Source organism: Protopterus annectens, chromosome 7.part1, assembly GCF_019279795.1.
Source record: "Protopterus annectens isolate FY-2018-M chromosome 7.part1, PAN1.0, whole genome shotgun sequence".
Taxonomy (NCBI): Eukaryota; Metazoa; Chordata; order Ceratodontiformes; family Protopteridae; genus Protopterus; species Protopterus annectens.
Genome location: NC_056740.1, coordinates 384,352,026 through 384,377,056, shown reverse-complemented (window position 1 = coordinate 384,377,056; position 25,031 = coordinate 384,352,026). Strand labels below are relative to the sequence as shown.

Here is a 25,031-nt window from a genome sequence, read left to right as displayed (position 1 = left end):
GAGCAGCAAAGATGTAGACCTCTTTGTAGTTCCTGTTCTTTTAGTCTTGTCTTGCATTTTCAAAATCCATCGTCGTGGATTCAATTACACCTGCTCTAAGATCCATTTGGCAGACATGCTCAACTTCAGTTCTGATTTGAACCCCACTTCCTTGGCTTCTCAAAGTCTGTAAGGCCCCTTTCTTCTTCCTAAAGCTTGTCCCCCTCCCCCAGTTAGATAATCTGTCCCTTCTAGGGTAGCTATTTCATGCTGGAAATGCTTACTCTTCCATGCTTTGAACCTTCTGTCTCTATGAATGAAATTATTTTCCTGTAGGATTCCCTTCACAGTAGCTGTCACTTTTCGTGAGAGGATATCTGAGTTGTAAGCTGTCTGTCTGCCAAACCTCCTTAGCTAATTTTCCATAAAGAGTAGGGAGCAGTTAGAACAAATCTGATCTTATATACCAAAAGTCATCATAGAATCAAATGCGGTCCAGTCGGCAAATCTGCCCCCCCCCCCCCGAATATTCTCACCATGGCTAATGCCTTCATCATTGTATTAGACGTCCAAAGATAGCTTAGACTTTGCGTAGACACTAACAGGCCAACTCCTTCCGAGAACATGACTACTTGTTTGCTGCCTTTGCAGCATTCTAAGTGGGAAAGAATATGTCTAAGCTCAGTCTTCCCAGATGGTTAGCTGATATCATTCAGTTCTGCCACACAGAACAGTGAAAATCTCTTCCTGTACCTTCCAGGCCTCATTCCACCAGAACAGTAGCTGCTACGTCTGCCTTTTTTTCATAATGCCACCACTTATGACATTTATACCTATAGCTTGATCTTTCCTAAACACCTGTGCAAGGTGTGGTATAAGCTGGACATTATTTTTAGAAAGGATTTTCAGGTCTGCTGTCATCTGTGCCATGTTCCCATGATGCTGATCATACAGCAGGATTTGTTTGGGGCTCAGCCCTAAAGGTTACCAAAGATGGACCTCTGTTTAACAGACACAAAAGTTAAATAACTTACCAGAACAGTAAATATCTGCAAAGAGGATCCTTCGTTGGTAACATACCCTATCTCCATCCCTAACCTTTGGTGTTTTCCTTTTCATAAGTTCTAACTTCTCTTTCCTCCTTTTCTTCATAGATTGTTACTAGGCTAATGACTCAGGGGGCCATTCTAAGCCTAGCCAGGTTATCCCAAAGGAAATGCGCGCCCTGTATCCAAATAAAACATTGAGAGCCAGGCATTTATAAAGCTATCTCTGTTCATAAGGGACCTGGGTGCCGTCTCTCCATCCATCCGTCTCCAACCCCTTTTTCCGTTTTTGCACATGGGGTTGGGGGTGTCACTTCAACAGTGACAGTCATCTAGAGCCAAGGTTTACACCTCTTGGTGGCATGAATACCAGGCCCGGTCTAAATTTCCTATTCTCCATCCACTGGTCCAGGTTGGGTTTAAACTGGGTAATAGATGAACTCAGCTTCACATGAAGCCTGATCCATAGGAGGGGCATTCAGTGGGATACATCTGTCTCTCCATCATGTTCTTTTTATGTCACAGACAAAATTCAGGTCTCTAGACCTTGTATTTCTGGCAATGTTTGACTTACGAATATGCAGGAGATTCATAAGTGTAAGCCAGGCACAGATCACCCCTCAGCAATTTGTATTCTTTTTTTACTTAGCTCAGAGAGAAAAAGAGATGAGTGAAACATGATGGGAAGGGGATAGGCAGCCTTATAAAGTTCTGTCTGCAGATCTCTCCTAATGCTTGCAGTGCAAATTGTAAATGTTACTAAGGACAGACTTCTTACAGTCTGTTATAATGGTGAGTACTTTACCAACTTTTACTTCTGTCTATATGCAGCTGTCCATATAGAAACAAAATTGTAGTGTATGTGTATTTCAATGAGAGATGCAGTTTGGAATTACATCTGCTGTGATTTTTTTTTTTTTATTGAAGATTAGAACAACCTTTGAAATGACAAGTGTCACAAGTGCACCTTCTTGTATTAACTGCAGTGTTGTAACACCCTTGTCTGTAATGTGTCCTCATCTCCTTACCATCATTTATCCCTTTTTGTTTTACCTTTGTCTGTGTGCTTGAAGACCATCTGCTCAGGATTTCCATACGCTGAATGAGGACGGAGAGCTTTGGCTGGTTTATGAAGGGTTAAAACAAGCAAACAGGTTAACCAAACCTCTCAAAAAGGGGCTTTTCAGCTTCTTTATTTTCTCTTACTAACTGCTTCCCGTGCTATGCGAATGCAAAACATAATATAGCTTCAGCATATATTAAGTGCCGCTTAAATAAGCAATGGAAAGCAAATTTATCCTTTAAACATTTTTGATGTCAGCAAAAATCTGTATTTAAGTTATACTCATAAGGCAGTCTTCTGACAGCTCTGGTCTGAAAAAAAAAGCTGAAGCTGAATACGTAGATAAGTTATTGTTGAATTTACAGGACATATTTGTACTCGTATTAGCAGATGTATTACAATTGTTTTTAGTTGTGTTTCTCTTATTCACTTATGGTTTCTCCTTCAAAAAAAATACTGCTGTCTGGATTATATGGGGGAAAATTCTTCTCACAATATTCACACCATTTCAACTCTTTTGTTTTCAGTATGTACCATAATTCCTGTTTTTTAACTGCTTTTATTACTTGTGTCCTGTTTTGTTACTACTTCACTAATGGACAAGTATGTCAAAACACCTAATGGAAACTGATAGCTGTGTGCTGCATGCCTTTGTTAAATGCTTTCCCTTCTTTTTTTACAATTGATAACTGCAGTAATAAGCTTTGGCACAAGATATGTATGCCTTTGGTACCACACACTAACATTTAATATTCCTTATGTATCTTACTAATCTGATGTTTTTATTCATGTATGCATCGTGTTTTGTATTTAATGCGTTAAACATGATACACTATATACTGTAGTTATTTGTACACTGTAATAGTAGATAAAACTGCAGACAAATAGTGACAAAACTGAAGTATACTGTTCTGTTTTTCACCATATACTAAAGTTAAACCACCAGGTCACTGACAGTATTTAGTATAACTCACATTTTTTAGAATCTGTGCTATCTTAAAAATCGTAAGCTAAAACTCATAAGCTAGAATGTTTCCAAATATTTTTATACAGTTTAGCATTTACTTTGAAAGTAATATCCTCATACGAGTGCCATTAAAATGTTAAACTCTAGCAATGAAGAACAGATCATCAGAAAATGAAATATTCCACACCTTTGCAGACGTTACAGTTATGATTTCTTGTTAGAATGTAGCACTGTCTAAGCAGTTGTGGTTTTATGGAGTAGGGTGCTACCTGACGTGAAACTGCCATTTATCAAAGAATTAGAAAGTTGCAAAGTAAAATTTTCATTCAAATGTCTTGTGTTAGTTTAGTAAACAAGGTGTTTTAAAGTAAATAGAGGAACTTTTATGTATAAAATATACAGTGTAGGCTTGTAGTAACTGTTTTAGTAGAAATATCAACTGAAATTGTTGCTTTTTAGCTGTGATGATAACATATTACAACAGGGTTTCAGAAAGTGTTTACTGATAATTCTGATGAAAGCCAAGTACACAGCTTTGGGACATAGCTTCTGCCTGCAGTGTTGTATAGCACATTCATTCTTATCAAGTCTGTTTTACTAAGTTTTCATCATAATTTCACATTTAACCACTTTATTATTCTTTGTGTCAGACTCCTGGAATCACAGTTCCAGTCACAGAAAAAGAGCTATGACAATGAAGTGGAGGCTCTCCGTGGAGAGATACAAAGTCTAAAGGAAGAGAATAATAGGCAACAGCAGCTGCTAGCCCAGAACCTTCAGCTTCCACCAGAAGCCCGTATAGAGGCCAGTCTTCAGCACGAAATCACAAGACTGACCAATGAAAACCTGGTAGGTTATTTTTTATTTTAGTGCCAATCTGAGAGAACAATGTGGGCTTTAATCTTGCTGTAAGGGAGGCCATATGTTGATAGCCGATGGCTGTTGTATTTATTTATTTATTGGCATTTTATTACCGGGAAAGTCTGACTGGGTAGGAGCCCATTTTCAGTGGAAGCCTGGGGAGAAGAGCTCCAAAGTATTACAAAACATTTTAAGAATAATAATTTTAGTCTTTAAACATAATACAAAAAAACTACTGCAGTTTAAATAATTATACCAAATTAGGCATAACTTGAAAACATTTATTAGAATGTGTAACTGTTAGAAGCTCTGAGACTCAGACCATTAACACTTTACCACCAGACATTGATGATTATATGGTCATGATTATATTATTTATGGTCATTATTGGAGGTTTCTTAACAATCAAAACATGTTTTTGTAACTTAATGATGATTTTATTTGATCTCTGTTGCAATAATCATACCTATATGGGACATACCTGTCATGGATACTGAACATTTGACTATTATTTAGAGCTTCAGACTCCTTCCTCATACAATGTACATGAGAATGGGTGTTAATGTAAGATGTTTACATATATTGGTTTGAGACACTACATCTATTACAGTGCCATTTGATGAAATGAGAGTGAAGTTAGATTTGCATTATAAACGGATTTGGGTTAAGTTTTATTTTTGTTGTGTCGAGCATGAAAACTCAGAACTGTCTTGCTGTTAGTACACTTTTGCAGACTTTCATCATCGTAGTGGCTTTTAGTACCAGCTGTCTGCTTCAGTTACAGCATCAGGCAGATAAGTACCCTATTGAGGAAACTTCCTTCTTATTTAGAAAAATCCTAAAAACTATGTCTTATGTCTGTCAAAAAGGCAAATGTTCTTATGGTAAGACAGTCCCGTTGAAGCACACATTCCAGTTCTTTTTTTTTTTTGCCTGGACTAGGAACACAGCTTTAGGGCACAGCTTCTGCCTGCAGTGTTGTGTAGCACATTCAGTCTTACCAAGTACTTAAACTGTTTTACTAAGTTTTCATCATAATTTCACATTTAACCACTTTATTATTATTTGTGTCAGACTCCTGGAATCACAGTTCCAGTCACAGAAAAAGAGCTATGACAATGAAGTGGAGGCTCTCCGTGGAGAGATACAAAGTCTAAAGGAAGAGAATAATAGGCAACAGCAGCTGCTAGCCCAGAACCTTCAGCTTCCACCAGTAGCCCGTACAGAGGTTGTTTCAAATTTGTTTGTCTTTTACACCAAAAACTGTGTGGAGTAGGCTCATCTCCCTCAACATTTTCCTTAATAAGAATGTTTCAGAGGTTTAGTGCTAGAGACCATCTCGTCAGATTCCCCAGCAGTGGATCTCCCTCCTCAGTTACAAAAGAAGAGGAAGTTGACTAAAGATGTTATTAATCTGAGACTGATGATTGCGCTGAGGCATTAAGCAGTTCTCGAGCTGTCAGTCTGCTTCTCCTGGGCCCTCTAGCATGTCCCCTCAGAAGGCTGCTGTCCTCCACGATTTTATGCATCCCCCTTTTTAGATCATTCATGTGGCATAAATGGAAAAGAAGGGAGAAAATGCTTTCTTACCATCTTCACTTTCTCATCAAAACATGTCCACTTTTCTGTTCCCAGAGAAAATGCTTTCTTACCGTCTTCACTTTCTTTTTCCCATCAAAACATGCCCACAGAAAAGGAAACTCTGAGGACTGTAGGTTTTATGGCTTTGTTCATCCCCTCGGTTCCTTTTGCCAGACTTCATGAGACAGATTTTCTTCAAATCCATTTTGAGCCTAACATCTGCATCCTCTAACTTTTCCAATTCCCTTTTCTCAATCTTGTAATGAAAGAATTCATTTGGTGGTCCAGTCAAGTCCTTGTAAACCCAGGACTTTCTCCTTCTCCCCTATATCATCTGCCCATCACCAGACGCTTCAGACATCACATGGAAGGCATTATGTCAAGGAGTGAAGGTCCAGGGGATTTGCAAGCTTCATTTCAGGCATAAATACATAAATGTCAAGGAAATGACAGTTCTGATAAAAGCTGTCAGTGCTCTAAATCAACTCTGGACAGTTGGACTGTTGTTGGTGATAACAGACAACACTTCAGTGATGTGGTTTATAAACAAAAGTATGTAGTAGGGATGAGACCATATCACCTTTTCAGACTAGTCATGATTGCCTGAGAGTTGGCATTTCCAAACAATTTAACTCCGCGGACAGCATGTATTCTGTCAGGGCAGAACATAATAGCAGACTGAGCAGATCCAGAATAGACCCTTATGAGTAAACGCTACATCCAGAGGTGTGCCTTAAGATTCCCTACCCGTGGGGACCTCCCCAAGTAGTTCTGTTTGTTTCCTATCTCATCAGTCAAATAAAACAGTTCTGTTCCAGGGCACCTTGCAGAGAGACTTGGTAAAACAGATGTGTTTGCATTCCTCTGTACAGGAATGGTTCTTTTTTCTGATATCCAAAGTCCTTCAGAAGATCAAGCAAACCCTGCCAGAGATGCTTCTGGTGACTCCCTTTTTGCTCAGACATTTTTGGTTCTCCCTTTTTGTGCAACTGGCCAGGGGCATATACCAGAAATTCTCTTGAAGGGTTGACCTGCTCACAGAGGACTAGGGATCCTTGATCCATTCTAACATTCAGACTTTCAATCTAGCAGTATAGATGATAGGTTTTTAATCCCATTTAGACAGCTTTTCTTTGAGGACATGGAGCCATGTATTGAAGGAGACAAGAAAACCTGCTATTAGAATTCCTTTTCTTTCTTTTTTTTTTTTTTTTTTTACATGTCCTTTGTTGACTGGGTAGTCCCAGTAGCCTCTGTTCAGGGGAAACCCAAAGTGGTATTTATATTACTAGGAGAAATTTGACCAGGGCATCAGGGAACCTCCCCTACACTTTTTGATAGGTGCTATGGGATCTTTTACATCCACCTGAGCTACCACCAACTCGAGCAGATGAGACCTTGGTTTATCCTCATACTTAGCCAAATGGAAATTTTTTTTTAGTTGGTACTGCAAAAGAGAACAAGATCCATCCCAAGTAGGGGGGCACATTTGGTTCTTAAATACATGTATAAATTACTCAATTCAGGCCTAGCGTACACTTGAATTAAGGAACGCCATTCAGCCATTTTAGTGCTTCTGCCACTGGATCCCTTCCTCCCCCCCCCCAAGTCAAACATTTTTAAAGGGATAGTGCATGTTGGGCCACCTACAAAAGAGAGGCAGCTTCTTGGGATCTGAACTTAATTCTTAAAGTTAACTGAGTCTCCTTTTTAACCTCTGCAGCCAGTTCTTTGAAATTTCTAATTTGGAAGATAGCTTTGCTCATTGCTCTGTCTTCTGCTAGATGTGTTTATGAATTACATGCCCTTATATTTACTCAACTTTCTTGAATTTCATAAGGACATGGTGAGTCTAAGAATCAACCCTCCATTTATGCCTAAGAATGTTTTTGAATTTAGCCTTAATCAGACTATTCACCTCCTTGTGCTCTACCCCAAACTGAAAAACAGGGAAGAAAGGATCCTCATACCCTGTATATAAAAGGAAAACCAATATGATACTTGGGCAAAACTAAAGATAAAGATAACAACTTTAGGAAATCTAATCAACTTTGTTTCCAATAATGGTAAGAAAAAAGGACAGCCATTATCTGGACAAATCCTTTTTAGATGGCTGTCACAGGGCATTCAGGTTTGTTACTTAAACTGTAACAAAAATCCACTCAGAATGCCAGGATTTGCTCTATTAGAGCTGTGGCCATTTCTGAGGATTTTTGAAAGGGAATGGATTCTTGATCTGTTGTAGAAGCAGCTTTTTGGTTTTCAGTTCACAAATTAACTGAACACTGTAAGCTTGAATCAGTTTCCATTGCTAGAGCTGGTTTCACTGTAGTTATTCTCCTCGAAATCCTGGACTCTGGCCCTTATGTATTCACCATTTCTTTCTGAGGTTTGGCACTCTTCCCATAAAGTTATGGCTACCGCAGCAGTAATCTAATAAAAAAAACGTAGTATAGCTGTTTAAGTAGCTTAACATAACTGTAGATGTTTGAATAGATCACTGTTCCAGTATTAGCCTCCTCCCGTCATACCCATTTTTTGCATCTTCCCTGGTTGGAGTGGGATATCTTACTCATTTTGCTTTTCTGACATGACTTTCCTTAGAGCTTTAGGCTTCAGCCTCCTTATATGGGGCAAAAAAGCACTGAGTTTTGTCGTGCCTGTATGTCTCTCTTATACCAGCACATAATCAGGCTAAAAGCGGGCATGTGATGAAAAAGGAAAGAGTCTGAAGATTTGTAGACTGACCACCTTCAATAGCTATAGCCATGCAACAGTGATCTATTCAAACATCTACTTTTATCATAGACTCATAGGAGATTACTAGGCTGTTGATCTGGAGGTCATTTTAAGCCTAGCCATTTCATCCCAATGTAATAACATAGAAATGCTATTCAGTACTCAAGATTGAATTTAGTGATGACTGCCCATGTCCAGAAGGGTTGTGGGCTGTATCCCCGATATGTATTTATGGTGTCCCATCCACTCTTCCAGGTTCCTCTTGAACATTGTCGTAGAGGGGCTCTGTTTCACATGAATTGGTAGCCTGTTCCAAAGCCGAGGCAGTCGCTGGGAGGTAAATCTGTCCCTCCAGCATGTCTTATTTAAGTCACAGGCCATATTTAGGGCCCTGGAACAGGTAGTCCTATCCCCGTTTGATTTATAGATATGCAGCAAGTTCATTAGGTTTGGGTCTTGGATTGCTCTGTAGCCCAGGCATAAGTCTCCCCTAAGAAGTCTATACAGTATGGAGCATAGTGACAGGGACTTTAGTCGGTCTGTGCAAGGCACATGCTGGAGCCCCTTGATGATCTTTGTTAAGAGACCTCTGAGTTCTCTCTAATTGTTGCAAGTGCTTAGTACAGTACATGCCAAATGGGGCATTATACTCAATTATGATGCGGATAAGTGCTGCGTATAGGGGATTATAACTTCTTTTGCTCTCAAGGTGATGACTTTAGTAATCAAGTGTGCTTTGTAGAAAGCTTTCCTTACTACTGTAGACACACGGTGGTTGAAATTAAGATGTTAAGTTGTCTATCTCGCCTTCGTTCTTGCTGGTTGGGTTCGGAGCCGATCCTCGGCTCCAGCTAGGCCATCTTCAATAGCTCGAGAGCTGTTTACTGGCTTGAGGCTACCCCTTATCCCATAATGCCTAGCGATAGCTACCCAGATTTCATTTGCCGCTTCAGCTGCGAGGTGTCGTTTTTCTGGTTCAGGCTTGTATAGTGTTATTTTGTGTAATTCACTCCAGAATTTAACTCTTGTAGTATATTTTTCTGTTTTATTATTAGCGATAGTGTTGTTAATGTTGTAAATAACTGTTTATTCTATAGTATCCCTTTTTTGTAGAACTCGTTTAACTTAGAGAGTTCTCCCCACCCCTCCCCCCTTCCCCTGGTTAGCCGTTTAACTTAGAGGCTTTCCTACTGTTTTTTCTTATAGGCTAGCCGTTTAAATTAGAGGCTATCCTATTACTCTTTAAAAAAAAAAAAAAAAAACTTTATCTATATCCCTTCTAGATAGTACTTGTGTGCTTTTTCCAGTAGGTGTGCTTTTTTGTAGAACTGAACATTTTTCTTCTTATTGTTGGTTAAATTGGTTGTTTTCCTTTTTTCCAGTACAGCATGTCCAAGAAAGCTAAGGTTTCTGGGTTTAAGAAGTGTGACTCATGCTGTCAGAAAATGTCTCTGACAGATGGGCACACTAGGCGCTGTGCACCTGCAGGAATTTTGTTCTGTTTGCCATGCCTTCAGTCCAAGAGTCTTTCAGGAGTGTAAGAATAAGTTGATTCTTAGGGGTCTGTTAAAACCCCAGGATTCACCGGCTAAGAGTTCACAGTCAGTGAAATCCCCTAAATCCACTAAGCCGTCGGCTCCAATTTCAAAGCCGACTTCGGTACAGGATTTTCCTTCTACGCAGGTTCCGGCTGGCACCGACAAGACCCCTTCGGCTCCATCAGAGGCTTCGGAGCCACAAGAGGCTGAGGTCCCCTTCCGTAGAGTCGGTATATTCGGCTCCTCGGTCTCCTTTACTTCAAAGAGAGCGTAGTCACCACTCCTCTTGATTCTCTAGGCTGTCGGATCATGATGTGGAGAGAGTAGTCAGTAGGTTGCTAAAGTCGCAGGCACTAGCTAAATTGTTGTCCAGCCCTCCTCAACAGGTATCGGCTCCATCCACTTCTCTTGATATTCCTCCTCCGACTCCAATGTGTTCGGAGCCGGAGTTCGTTGGGGTTCGAGTAGTGGAACCGTCAGCTCCGATAACTCTATCTCCTTCGGTTCCGACGTCGGCTCCGATTCCCTTGGTGGTACCTTCCATCGAGGGATCTGGACACCATGGCTCCCTCTTTGGCTCCGAGGGGGCGAGTGGCATCGGACCCTTGTTCGACCCCATTCTCCCTCTCGGAGCTTCGGCGCAGGGGAGCTCGGCTCCAACATCAGCCTCGGAGCCGTCCCCCTTGGTGTGGAGAAAGATTCCTATTTCTTTGGAACCGGAGCTTTTTCTGCCTCATGGCAGGGATGCCTTTGATGTCATGCGAAGTGTGCTGTCCTCTCAGTCAGCTCCACTTTCAGCCCCACCGACTCCATCCCCCGTAGTGTCTGTGCCAACCTCTGCTCCTCCTCCAGACCCTAAGCGTAGGGAACCGATGCTCCAGGACACCCCATTGTGTGTTTCCTCGTCTTCCGAGGCCTCTCCTGATCACTCAGAGGAGCCCCCTTGGAAGAAAAAGTGCAAGAGGAAGCACATTGACTACCATGAGTCTGTCACTTCTGATACAGACTTAGATGATTCGGAAGGGTCCCCGAGATCCCCCTCTGAAGATGTTTCCTTCTCGGACATCCTGGAAATGCTTAAGCAGAGGGGGAACTGGAATCCACTAGCCCCCACCGAGGATGAGTCTGTATTTATGGACCGAGGATGAGTCTGTATTTCTGGATGCTTTCGGTTCCCGACCTTCCACCTCCTGGATTTCTCCACCTTTCAATCCACTTATGGCAGTGGTGGCTCGAAAGGCTTGGTCAGCTCCAGATACAGTTGAACCAACTCCGAGGAGACCTGGTAAATTCATTACAGCACCCCAGGATAAGCAATTCCTTTCTAAAGGTGTTCCTGTTGATGCCATGGTGGTAGCAGCAGCCACCAAAAAAGAGTTAGCAGAGACTTCTTCATCTGTCCATCCCCCTAACAAGGAGTCTAGGACGATGGACAGATACGGGAAGCGAATGTTCACTTCTGCGACCTTCTCCATGAGGTCACTGAACTACCTATGTCATTTTACCTGACTTCAAAGGGATCTCTTTAAAGAGCTCAGAGATGCCCTTCAAGATCCAACAGCTGAGGGAGCACAAGTCAAAGTAGCTTTCCAGCTAGCGACGCTTAATTCAGTAGTTAACTCCTCCATAAGGCTCATTTCCTATGCAGCCAATGGGGCAAGTAGAGCTGCAGGTACGGGTGTGGCCCTTAGGAGGCATGTCTGGATGTGGCTGTGTAACTTTGCGGAACACTTTTGAGCATCCTTCACCAACACCCACTTTGATGGTTCCTTTCTTTTTGGACCACAGGTGAAAGACGCTTTGACTAGGTGTGAGCAAGAAGGCAAGACTCTCTCGGCCGTGGGAGTCCATTTTTCCACTCCCTCGATTGGCCCCAGGGACTTCTTTATGCCTTTCCTCTGATACCCAAACTTATACAGAAAGCAATATCATTGTGTTGCAAAATGATCCTCATTGCCCCCTACTGGCCTCGACAGATATGGTTCCCGTTCCTGCACCGTTACCTTCTCGATCAGCCCTGGACTCTGGACCCAATTCCAGACCTCCTGGTTCATCAATCAGGTGGGTTGCATCAATCCCTCCAAACTCTCCAACTCACAGCTTGGTTGCTCCACTTCCAACCTTAGCTAGGCTTCCTAGCATTTTCCCAGCAGTGAGATTATTGTCTCCTCTCATAAGTCTACAACAAGGAAAACGTATGCTAGCAAATGGATACGTTTCTCTTGTTGGGCAGAGGCTAGGAATGTGGATCCTTTTTCAGCCCCAGTCCACGTAATTCTGGAATTCCTAGCACAACTGTTACACTCCGGGTCTGCTTCCGCTACAATCCGGGTACAATTAGCGGCCATTTCTAACTTTTATGTTGGTTTGCCTAATTCTAACATTATGTCTCATAAGCTCTGTAAAGTTTTTTTGAGAGGGATATCTCTTCTTAGGCCTTCAGTGAGAGATCCCCCTCCTCCTTGGGACCTTAATTTAGTCCTAACTTCCTTAATTTTGCCCCCTTTTGAACCAGCAGCATCCTGCTCTATCACGTTTCTATCTTGGAAGACACTCTTTTTGGTAGCTATTACTTCAGCCAAAAGCATCTCTGTACTTCAGGCACTATGCGTTCGTCCTCCCTACTTGGTGTTTCATAAGGACAGGGTTGCTCTGAGGACTATTCCTTCATTTCTTCCTAAAGTCTGCTCAGAAAATAATTTAAACCAATCTATAGATATTCCTGTGTTTTTCCCTATTCATATCAACAAGGCAGAGTACAAACTACACCAATTGGATGTTCATAGACAATTGCATTTTTACCTACACAGAATGAAAGAAATAAGGAAATCGGACCAATTATTCCTTTCTTATGCCTTGGGCAAACAAGGTCTCCCAGTTTCCAAGGTAACCTTGTCGAGATGGTTATCACACACTATTACCTTTATTTATCAGTTAAGGAATAAAGAGTTACCTGTTAAACCGAAAGGTCATTCTACTAGGGCCTTGGCCACCTCTGTAGCCTTTCATTCCAGGTTGCCCATGGATTCTATCTGTGCAGCTGCCACGTGGGCAAACCCTCATACCTTTATTTCTCATTACAAGCTAGATATGGTCTCCAGGAGCAGAGCTGACTTTGGTTCCACTGTTCTGAAGAGTCTGTTCCACTGAGCCACCCAGGATGTTAGGTGCTAGGGACGCTGTCCCAACCAGCAAGAACGAAGGCGAGATAGACAACTTAACATAAAGAAGTTATGTACCTACCATAACGTTCCATGTTCCATGTTTGTTGTCTTCATCTCGCCTTCCTTCTTGCATCCCACCCTCCGTCCCCCTGTCCTAGTGGAACGAGAGGAGTTCCTGTTTCTTTGGCTGCGTGTTCTCTTGTTTTTCCTCTATTGACTTAGAGTATATGGCAGGTATAGTCAACTAATTACTTTGACTGGTTTATTCTATTATGTCTGGAGTTAGCTATTTCAAACGAGATCTGGGTAGCTATTGCTAGGCATTATGGGGTAAGGGGTAGCCTCGAGCCAGTAAACAGCTCTCGAGCTATTGAAGATGGCCGAGTTGGAGCCAAGGATTGGCTCCAAACCCAACCAGCAAGAAGGAAGGCGAGATGAAGACAACTAACATGGAACGTTATGGTAGTTACATAACTTTGTCGCAGTCAACTTGTGATCCCAGGTCCCTTACCACTTCATGGGTACTTAGGGTATTGTTATTGATTTGATAGTGTGAGGGGGACATTGTTTGTGCTGAAGGGAATGGTGATGGATTTATTTGCATTCAGTTTGAGACTGTGACTACACCAGTCATTGGTCTGTGTGAGACCCTCCTGGGGTATATTGACATAATTTGGGGATTCAGTGATTGCACCTAGTTTGCAGTTGTCTGCTAACTTGGTCAGCCACAACCCCTTAGTTTTGATCTGAACTTCTGAGAAGTGTATATCAAACAGCAGGGGGCCCAGCACTGACCCCTGTGTCACCCCACTGATTACAGGTCTGCTGGTTGATGTGGAGTCACCCACTTTGATAGTGTGTGTCTGGTTTGTGAGCCAGTTGGCAACCCATCTTACAACAAAGGGGTTTACATTCAGTTTGCAAAGTTTATCAGTAATGCCCGAATGTGGGATTGTTTTGAAATCCTTTGCCAGGTCGAGGTATGCTGTGTGCACAGATTTGCCCTTGGTGACCTTTTCAAAGAAATCCACCAGATTTAACAGGCAGGATCTGCCCTTCACAAAACCGAATTGGGTAGGATCCAGTGTTTGGAGGTAACCTTTGTATTTATTTATGACGTCCATAATGATACATTTCTTGGCCTTACAGAGGAGTCTGTTCAGTCTTACAGGTTTGTAATTCCCTGGGTCTGTTGCTAGGCCACCCTTATGGAGAGGAATAATTGTTGCTGTTCTCCATTCTGCAGGAACAAAGCCTGTGGTTAGGCTACGATTGAAAATGGTACTTAGTGGTGCTGCTAGTCCATGTTTTAGCCTGTTTAGAAGACAGCCTGGGATCTCGTCTGATCCCACAGAGGCTGTTTTTTGCCTTGGACAAGGCTTTGAGGACCTGCTATTCAGATATATAGGGTGGGGGAAGGTTTGTTGTAAGTTAGGAGGCGATAAGGGAGTGAAATTTTTGCCAAACCTATCCGCTAGCCGGTTTGCTATCTCTGTGGGTTTAGTGTGTGTGTCATACTGTTGGCCACTAGTTCTGCACATGCTTGGGTCCTACCCTTTAGGTTATGTATGTAGCTGTAAAAGGGCCTTATGGTTATACTTGGCTGTACTTGCTAAGTTTCTCTCAAAGGAGCCCTTGGAGGATTTGGCAAGTTGTTTTATTTGCCTGTTGAGGGTGAGGAGGTTGCTTTTCCATTGTCCTGGTCTTGCCTTTGTTTTCTTGGACAGCATGTCCACCATGGCAGCTTGTTTTTAATTGGGCTCTGCTTTTGATTCTTTCTGGTATGGCTGAGTTTATACACTTATGCAAGTGATTGTACAGGGCTTTAGTGTAAGCTTCGGCGTAGTTACCCCTTCCAGCTTGGGGTGGGGCTTGTAATGCATTTATACCTTCACCTAGGAGGGTATAGTTTGCCTTGGTAAAGTTTTTTAGTCTGAATTCACCCTTTGTGAGTTCTGGTGTTAGTGCAGCTTGAAGGGGACTGATTTGTGGTCAGTTGTAACTAATGAGGGCCTAACAGTTATGGCAGTGCATCTGTTTGACATGTTGGTGGGGACCAGATCCAGAATGTCCATTCCCCTTGTCGGTACGGACAATTTGTTCCAGGGCATTTGAATTAACAAAGTCAAGGAACATTAATTGAAATCCCTCATAAACCAGTCTGTTTGGTAAAATTTGGATGGTCTACAGTTTGGTCAAATTGGCTTCATGGGCTTCGTGATCCATGGAGGGGATCTATAACTGGCTGTAACTTGAATGGGGGTCTTACCCACCGTGACCTGGAGTAACTCCATGGAGTTATCCAGTCTTACTAGACAGGAGGTGAATTTATCTCTAATATAGATTGAAACACTGCCTCCTTTGGTTTTCCCACGTTCATTTTGTGGTCTGAAGGTGTGGAAGGCATTGTAACCTTGCAAGGCCGGGGTACTCTCTGAGGCCTTGAACCAGGTTTCTGTGACTGCGCAGACATCTACATCTTCTAGTAATAGAAGTGCTCCCAGTGAGTGCAGTTTTGGTTCAAGCCCCTAGCATTTAGCAGCATGGCCCTTATTTTGTTCTGACTGGTTAATTTCATATCGGTAATGTTGTTTTCAAGACCTTGCCTAGAAAGACACTATGAGGGAGGCAACAGCCTTTGCCAGCAGTCGGAAGCCTAGAGGTGCCAGGTGCAAACCTTGTCTGGCAAAGCATCGAGATTTGTCAGCCATGGCTTCCCAGACTGACAGGAACTGGATCCCCTTTAAATAACACCAAAAACTGAGCCAGTTATTGAAATCAGTCATTTTCTGTTTATACTGTAGCATCATTCTAGGTGAGGATAGGGACATACCTGCCTGGGACACATACTGTTAAGACCTCAACCATGTCTCTCTTCATATAGTCCAGTGAGGTATGTCTCAGATCATTCACACCAACACGAACTATGACAGAATCATAACAGTACTTGTTGTTGAGAGAGAGAGGCAAGAATGGGCGGTGCAGCGATCAGCATTGTGCAAGACGTTCTCTGGTTTGATTCTTGGCTGGGGTGCCTTCTGTAAGGAGTCTGCATGTCCTCCCTGTGTGTACATGGGTTTCCTCCCACATTCAAAGACATGCATCTGGAGCATTTCTTCCCAAGCTTCTGCTGAAAATGGGCACTGTCCCAGTTGGATTTTCCTGGTAAACAAATGTTAATAGTAAATAAATTAATTAATTAGAAAGAACTGCATGTTCACAACTGTAACTACAGAGAATACAAATGTATATTAAGTAGCTAGGGAATGGATTGTCACACTGTAAGCAAAACATAATAAATAAAAATGAGATACAGCATAGATTGGGGAAGAAACTGTGAGAGAGAACATGTTTGCAAGTGTATTGGCTAAACTGGAAGATGTATGAATGACTTAAGAATTCCTGTACATATTTTGAGAAAACTAACATTTTATCTGAACTTTAAAAACATTTCAAACTAAATAGCCTAGTGCCTCTTGCTCAAAAACACAAGGCATTGTGTGAAGTGTTAGCATATGATGGCCAGAAGAGTTCCATAGTTCACTGGCTCAGTGGTATGGTGCTTACACAAACAGTGCTGGGCATAACATGCTGTGATTCGTGGGTTTTTATGTATTTACTTGCTTACTGTTTGTTCACTAGGTAGGTGACCTAGTCCATTGACCCTTTTCAGGCATGACCCATGCTGCAATACTTGGGTATTTATGTATGTATTTGCTTATTGTTTGTTCACCAGGTAGGTGGCCTGGTCAATTAACCCTTTTCAACCATGACCCAGGTTCATTGAGCAGCAGTACACTTATAATAACATGCAGAATAAGCATAGAAATGATGTATAATTAGGAAGAAGAAAATTACAGCATATACAATCTTAGTGGTAGTACATTAGTAATAAACAAGAGTTATCAACAAGTACAAAAATAAGAATTATAAGCAAGAGTTCTGTACATACATGCACACAATAGGGAAGTATCGGGTAATGTGTCGCAACAGGTAAAGGATTCAGGCATTAGTATATCCAGTACATTGAAATGTTACTTGATATTAGCAGGTGCACTGGGCCGCCTTAAGAAGATGGGTCTTTAAGGGCATGTTTAAAAACCTCAATTGTGTCTTAGGTTTTTACTTCTGTGGGAAGGTGGTTCCAAATGACAGAACCCTGTGTAGAGAATGCGGTTTCCCAGTAGTAGTTTTGAAGCTTGGACAAACAAGGGAAAGGTTGTCATTTTTGGAGCTTCTCAGGGTGTAGTTCTGGTGTCTAAATATAAGGGCTGTTTTCAGAGAGGGGCAGCAGTTCAAGTTTAAGATTTTGAAAAGTAGAGTGCCAAGATGAGTGGTAGACCTAACCATTACTAATAGCCATTTGCTGTCATTAAGTAGAGTTGCAGTGGTGTACGAGATCTGCCAGAAGAATGAATCTTGAGATTTTGTTTTGTGTGATTCGTAGTTTCTGCATTCTCAGTGGAATACAGAGCCAGCAAAGGTAGGCTATATTCAAGTTTTTGAAGTAGAACATATTTGACAGTGGCAGTCTGTGCAATATGTGAAAGAAGGTGAGTTGCGTCAAAACTTTATTGATGATTATATGTGTCCGAATATTAAAGGGGAGTAATGGGTTAAGTGTCACCCCAAGGCACATACACATTTTCAGGTAATGTATAGCATAGAGACTTTGCAGAACAAAATTTTAACACCAAGACTTGAGACCCTAGGATCAGACACAGGAAAGCACTATATGGAAGCTATGAATGTTAATAGCAGCAGTGCTCAGATGTAGAAGATGTAAGACCATGTGCATATGAGCACCACAGTCTTGTCCGACATAAAGATAGCCATGGCGCATAAGATGGATGGGTGATGCCCAGTACAACCTGCACCTTTCATGGTTCTCTCTGTAAAGTCATGGGGGTCTAGTAGCCACATGAGCTACAGAGTATCATCTGTGGGCAAGTAAGCCGACAGCTGCTGTGGCAGTATAGATTTCTTGTGGCATTTGCATGGTCTTTTAAGTCCTGATCCACGAGTATATGATATTTCATTGAAATATTCAAAGTTACCTTGAAGTTGTATGACCTTTGAACATGTTGTATTAAGTAAGGTGGTGAGGGCTCTCCTCCCCTCATTTTGCACAGGGTATCTAAGTTACTTTTGGTGAAAAGATTTCTGCAGAAGTGGTCCATCAATCGATCAGTACTTGGCAGACCAATGCTATAGCCATTTCTTGTCTAGCACTTACATGTGTAGAAAGACTACTGATGCTCCATTGCACAACCTGGCAAAAGTATACCTGTTCATGGTGGTTATGGGTTGGTGCTGTGGCATCAAACTTGAGTAAAAAGGAAGCACAAAACAGCTGTAGGATACAGGGTCATCTGAATATATAGCATTTTTATGTTCTTTTATCAACTGAAGTCTTGTAATGGCAAGTAGATCAGATAGCAGTTTTAGTGAATTATTTGTAATGTTTTTGCTACAAAGTGTAGTTCTGTTTATGTTTTAGTTTTGTCACAGATTACTTTGCAGGGTTTTATTTTTTTTCCATATTTTGGGCATATTTGAACTTTAGTTAAAGTTCAGTTCTGCAGATAAGAGTAGGATGGAGATTCTCTATGGATGGTCTTTACTACTGCTCTCTGGTTGTATAACCAAAGACTTAAAATGTTTAAATAAATAATGTGCGTGTATGGGTATGGGGGCTATCTATCTGCAAATTCATTTTTGACATTTATCTGCGTTTTTCATTCAAAATGCAGTTTTGTTATAGGCTTAACTGGAGAAAGCTGAGTGGGTATGGTAGTATAGAGTTGGGGCTCGTTTTGTGCCAGACGGCTATTATTGACCATGACGATGGATGTTGTGTTTGCCAAGTTGGCCAGCTGTAGCTTGTACATATCAAGCCTGTTAAAGATATGTAGCCCAAGACACTGAGCTATGACTGGTATCTGTGCAGCCTTTGTAAGGTATAGGGCAAGGTATTCGGCTCAGTGGTATGACATTCTTTTACTTTTACTGTTGAGATGGTGCAGCTACCTACGCACATCATGTAGGAGATGCTGAGCAACTATTGGAGGTTCACTTTTTTGGCCCTTTAATTCACAGATGTCTAGAGCACAGTAGCAGGGCAGGGGGTGGGAGCAACATGTGCTACAAAGATGGAATTATTGCAGTTATTTTTCAGAAGTTGGTTGGAGTGGTGCTACTTTATGCAGTATTGTGTAGTTGAGCAAGCACAGATTTGTTGAATTTCAAAAAACAAAATAGTAATATGTGTAGATTATTACTGCAGCTACAAGCAGTAACATGGTAAATGCACTGAAGATGATTGTCACAGGAGTATATATTTATTACCAGCTCAGTTACTAATGGGCATGAGATTAAAATGTTACATACTGACATCTACTACTTTGCTAATGCCAGAGAATTAAGGCAAAGATAATAAAAAAATTTCATAAAAGCCAGTACAGACATGCCACATGACAAGCTCTCAACAAGATTCTGAGAAGTGCATTGAGGAGACTGAGTTAGATAGCAGCAATCTTCTAGGATCAGCAGTCTGAAGCTGTAGTAAGTGTTTGGACATTTGAACCAAAATCGTGGACAGTGACACAGAAGAAATTGAAGCTGTAAGCTATAAACAAAAACATCTAATCCTGAAAGTCTGATAATTATTTGTTTATTTATTTATTTGACATTTGTCGACCGGGAAAGTCCAACTGAGCAAGTGCTCTTTTTCAGCAGAGGCTTGGTGAGAAAAGCTCCACAAAAAATAAAAAGAACTTTAATGTGGTGTTTTAACAAAACATAAACTTGCTTGAACATTACAACATTAAAAAGAGAAATACAGAGTTAAATATACTTGAGCACAAACAGCAATGTTGTGAATTGACAAGAGTACAGTCAGCCATTTGCAGTTGCGAAATTTAACATGAAACCAGTTTCAAATTTGCATTTGTGAAAGAGACAATAGAGATGTGAAAATACAGACTTTAGGAAAGATCAAATATTTTTCTGAGAAGGTGAAAGGGGGTAAAGGTAGGGGGAGCTGATGCAACAACAGGGAAATGAGTGCAAGAGCCAGGAGTAGACCAAGTTAGAGGAAGAAGAGAGGAGCAGTTCTGAGGATGAAGAATAGAGTCGTCCCAAGAGACTAAGCTTTGAAAGTATTAGGTGAAAATAGAAAGATCAGGCATGAGTTGTACATTGACATTTCCAGGTGTTAAGTAAATAAACTTTTGAGAGCTCTTTTGAATTCTTGTGTGTGAGTTGTTATTGTGATGTTCAGGGGAAGTCCACTCCAAGCACGGGCAGGAGTGTAGCTGTGAAGTGTTTGACCTACTGCTCTTTTAAGTTTATATATGTCTAAGTGTTGTAGGTCAGCACTCCTATGGGTTCTAGTTGGGGAGTAAGAGAGAAATGAGAGAGGAGATGCCAGGGCAAAAGGAGGACTTGTAGAGGACAGAATGAATGACAAGAAGTTGGGGTGACAGCAGCGCATTAGAGAATGCTAACCAGTTTAAGGCCTTAAGAGAGTGACAGTGATGGGAGTAACATGTCTGATTAGCTGAAAACCTGGCTATTTTGTTGTAGGTGGCTTCAAGTTTAGCTAAAAGACTGTAATCTGTAAGTTAGTATGGATTGTGTACTGTAGAGGAGACTAGGGAGAAGAATGGCAAATGCAAGGGGAGACGAGAGAGTCCATCATTAGGAACTTTTTGTTTCTCTAGAGTAAACTAAATTTTGGTGGGTTTATGCAGCGGTGGTGGTTCTGCGGTAGTGTTGTCACCTCATAGTAAGACGTTGTCCTGTTCGATTCTCAGCTAGAGCATCTTCTGTGTGGAGACAAGCATGAATGGCATACCTTCGTATAAGGTTGTGCATCAGGGCTGGCAACTCGGCACGTAAAAATCTACTGCCAATCATTAGCGGACCGGAGTTCCGCTGTGGCGACACCTAACCGGGAAAAGCCGAAAGACACAACACCACCATGCAGTGGTGGACATGGAGATCAAATTTAAGTTGATCATCTATAATTTCCCCAAGTAACTTAGTGTGCGATTCAGTATTAATGACAGTGTTATTAAGAGATGTAATAGTGAAGGTGGATTTGAGGTGTGATAAGAGTTTTAGGAAGTAATAGAAGGAGTTTGGTCTTTTTGGGATTGAGAATAAGTTGGTTGTAAGAGAACCACTTTTCAATAGAATTGAAGGAGTTTTGAGTGAGAGAGAGCAAGTCAGAGAGGGAGTCAGTGGTGGAAATGATAGTGGAGTCATCTGCATATTGAATGAGGTTAGAGTGAGGACAGGCAGTGTAGAGATGGTTAGTAAAAATATTGAAAAGTAAGGGACCAAGAATAGAACCTTGAGACACTCCCATCTTGATGGGAAGGAAGAGGGAGATAGAGAGGACAGCCATTTAACAGATTGTTGTCTGTCAGAGAGATAGCTGGTAAACTAGGAGATGGTAGAGGTAGGGAGGTTGAGGTTGAAGAGTTTAGAAAGGAGCATGGGGTGAGTGAGTGTGTGTCAAAGGCTTTTGAGAGACAAAAGAGAAAGAGACAGGAGATAAATTTATTATTGTCTCTGGCAAGTGAGATAGAGTGGGTAAAAAAGATAAAAGCAGTAGCTGTACTAAGAAAACGTGTTGAGTGGGGGAAGAGTATGTTTTCAAGGAGAAGGTAATCCGAGATTTGCTTATGAAGACATTTTTTGAGTGTTTTAGAGAGGGACAACAATATGGCTATAATAGGGGTCTATATTATGTGATTGAAGAATCTCTTCTTCAAATACATAATAGATACATATACAGCAAACGCTGTAAACTGTGAATGGCCACATCCTCAAATGTTTTCCTCTGGAAAAAATTCACATGGCCAAAAAATAAAAAACTTTAAAACATTAATCAAGTGGGGGTCTTCACCCCCCCCCCCAACTAAATATATCATCTCTGAGATTGCTGTACATTGAAGAAAAGGGCAATTCCCAATAACGGCCAACTTAATTTTTTTCCCTAGGAAAACATTCGAGGACATGGCCATTCGCAGTTTGCAGCATTCAGTGTATATGTGTCGATTATTATTTGTTCGAAGAAGAAATTCTTCGATCACATAATATAGACCACTATAGAGCTATATGAAAAAGTAGCCCTACATGAAAAAGATACTTCTGTTATGTCGTCACTAGTATCTATGCAAACAAATCTGTCCCCATAGGACAGTGATAATTCCAGGGAAAGCCGTCTTATTAAACAGTCTAGACTTTGAAGACCATTGAAGAAATTAGCCAAATACGAAGGCATTTTGAGAGCTGATGATGATACTAAAGATGGAAAAGTTTAGTGTAGTTTTTAAAAATCGACAGTTCAGTGCACATTCATGTTATCTCATAGAATATTTTTAAAATTGCATATTTTTATAGCTATATAATAGGTAGATATAGTATAATGAATATTTTATTAAATATTAGAGAGATGAGAAATGCATATTATATGATAACCTCTTTTTAGATGTTTACATTTAAAATTTCATGCAGACTAGTCTGATATTTAGAGTAACACACATTGCCCCAGGACAAAAAAACATTGTGTAGGTTAGTTACAGTAGGCCATCTGCATATACAGTGGGCAGAGAGAAGTAAGTATATGTGAGGTTACCCATTCCATCCCAGAATATTTTCCCAAATATTTCTATATTCAATAGCAGTTTGAAAGATCATACTTGCCAATTTTTTTGCCTAGCATAAAATAATCTTGTTCTAGGCATTTTGAAGAATACAGCACCTCCTTGTTGAGTACCAAGGAATCTGCATACCATTTCTTGTCATTGCTATTTTGTACCTTACTTTCCTAGTTTTGTGTACACTTCCTGAGAGTCCTGTTGTTCCTTCTCTTGTTACTATTCATCATCATTCACTTTGCTTGCCCATATGCTTCAAGCATTGTGTGTCTCATTGCTATATATATATATATATATATATATATATATATATATATATATATAGTATAATATTCTGTATAGATATAAAATGTATTTTACTGTATACCTATAAATGTAATACAGTGTAATTGCACATGATATTGCAAATGTAAATCTGCTGAACTGGGCATTTGCCCATTCAGACTTTCCCACTCAACAAAGACAAATAAGTAACAAAAAACAGACTCCATATATTTTTTTTAATCTCTGCACCCTTACTGTACAGTGCTGCTCATGCACATCTCTATACCATGCGTAACTGTACATTTTGACAGTATCTATATGTTAACATTTTGTAATATTTTCAGATATGAAAGTTGTCTTTTGGAGACCAGGAATCTCACCGTTACTCCCTTTGGTTGCCTAAGTGGTGTTACTGAATATAAAAGATGTGTTTTGGTGTATCATCTGAAGCTCGCACTGGAGTCTCCTGTGGTTTAAACTGGGTATAATGTACTTCTTCACAGTAGTTCTTCAGTTGGGAGTCACTTAAAGCCCAGAATCTTCACCAGAGTGTAGACCATGGTGGTTTCTGGTACTCCATTACCGTAATGACTCTTCATTGTCTCCATGGTGCCGGTCCTCCTTTAAGTAGTCCCATGGATGCAGTCCCTCATACCGCCATAAACTGGATGTCTTCCACTCTCATCTTGGCTCACAAAAAAATCTTTCATTAGAGATTATGTGGACATTTTCCACCATTGCAATTTCTTTCCCTTGTAGACAGCAAAGAAGTTTGTCTTTGACTACCTTGGCAAAGGAGCAGTATATGTAGTCCATGCCCAGACTCTGTTGTACCTTCTGGGCTTGATGAGTCCTACTATATAGCTACCATCTGTACACTTGAAAAGATGTAATGCAGAGCACCTTACAATGTCAGTAGCTATAGATCCACTATATGCTCTTGAACCTACTGTAGGTGTTGGGACCCCTGTCAGCAGACCCTTTAAACGTGGATGTTTTTCACCAGTTCAATAATGGGTCTTGCCTTCTTGCAGCTGTACTTTTGTGGCACAGGGCTTTTATTTATTTATTTATTTTACAACTCTTTAATTGATATCCAAATGCAATACAGTTGTTTCTGATAATTGTTAAGCAGTCACGAGTCAAATATCAGTTTTTAAAATCCTGAATCATTGCAATGGCCTGTCCCAATCATTGCAATGGCCTGTCCCGGTGATAGAAAACAAATTGGCCAGTTGGCCAGGAAGGGGATGACATCAGCAGTCAGTGGGGGCAAAGTGCCCCCCCAAAAAAGAAAAAAACTGCAAACATTAAAACCTGTAACAATGTAAACAGTAACAAATTATCAGCAAATAATCAAAAAACAACTGTTATAAATTTCAGTCTATTTTTTCAAGTGCAGTATACACTAAAAATGTACTCCATTATTTCTAAAAAGACTGACGATATTACTTTAAACACAACAATGACCACCCACAAAGTTATTTATTATTCTAATTCAGGTACAGTCAGTAACATACAAGTAAATAAAATAGTGTAGTTCTTCAGTAATATACACAGCCTACTATCTTATTCAGTTGTTCAACCTACGTATAAATGTGCCATTTGTAACATGAAGCCTTATGTGTTCTCCATGCTAACCACCTTGCAACATATTCAGTCCATGAAGACTTTATAGCAACCCCTCCCCCTCTTGTCCATTTCCTCCATTGTCCCAATTACATCTTCAGCTGTTAAAATCATTTTTGATTTCCATTTCTTTAAAATAATGTTTTGCTACTATCATCAAGGAAAACAATATCTCTTTCTTGTGTCTTGTACATTTTAAACATTTTATCATAGTGCAGTAACATTATTGCCTTTGCAAGCTCGGTGCTTTTTCCATAACACTCCATACAGCAATTGCCACAAATTTTCCTTAAAAGCATTCAAAGTGTGACATGAGCAGAAGCTGTTCCGTTGAACCCAAAGCTCCTTCATCACATCTCTTAAACTGAGGATCAGCCAGTGGTGGTTAGTGAATTCAAAATCGGAGAGGCTGCTGGAAGCAGCTGAATTGAAGGAGCTATATTATGGCAAGTCACTGACCATTTACCTATTATCGGTCTTAATGCAAATCCCTATGTTGTCTGCTGAACTGCAAAATGGTTATATATCA

The 25,031-nt window shown here is 40.8% G+C and overlaps 1 protein-coding gene across 14 annotated transcripts in view; it reads left to right on the top strand.

Annotated features, from left to right (window-relative positions):
* MYO5A (myosin VA) overlaps positions 1 to 25,031 on the top strand; it is a 4,204,798-nt gene that overhangs the window by 3,517,856 nt on the left and 661,911 nt on the right. For 8 of the 14 annotated variants that reach the window (XM_044078840.1, XM_044078833.1, XM_044078835.1 and 5 more), the window contains one exon: positions 3,706 to 3,904. In XM_044078840.1, coding sequence (XP_043934775.1) covers positions 3,706 to 3,904 — 199 coding nt within the window. Of the gene's footprint in view, positions 1 to 2,098; positions 2,180 to 3,705; positions 3,905 to 25,031 lie in introns of all 14 variants that reach the window. The other 6 variants (XM_044078829.1, XM_044078834.1, XM_044078828.1 and 3 more) reach the window with 1 other exon arrangement.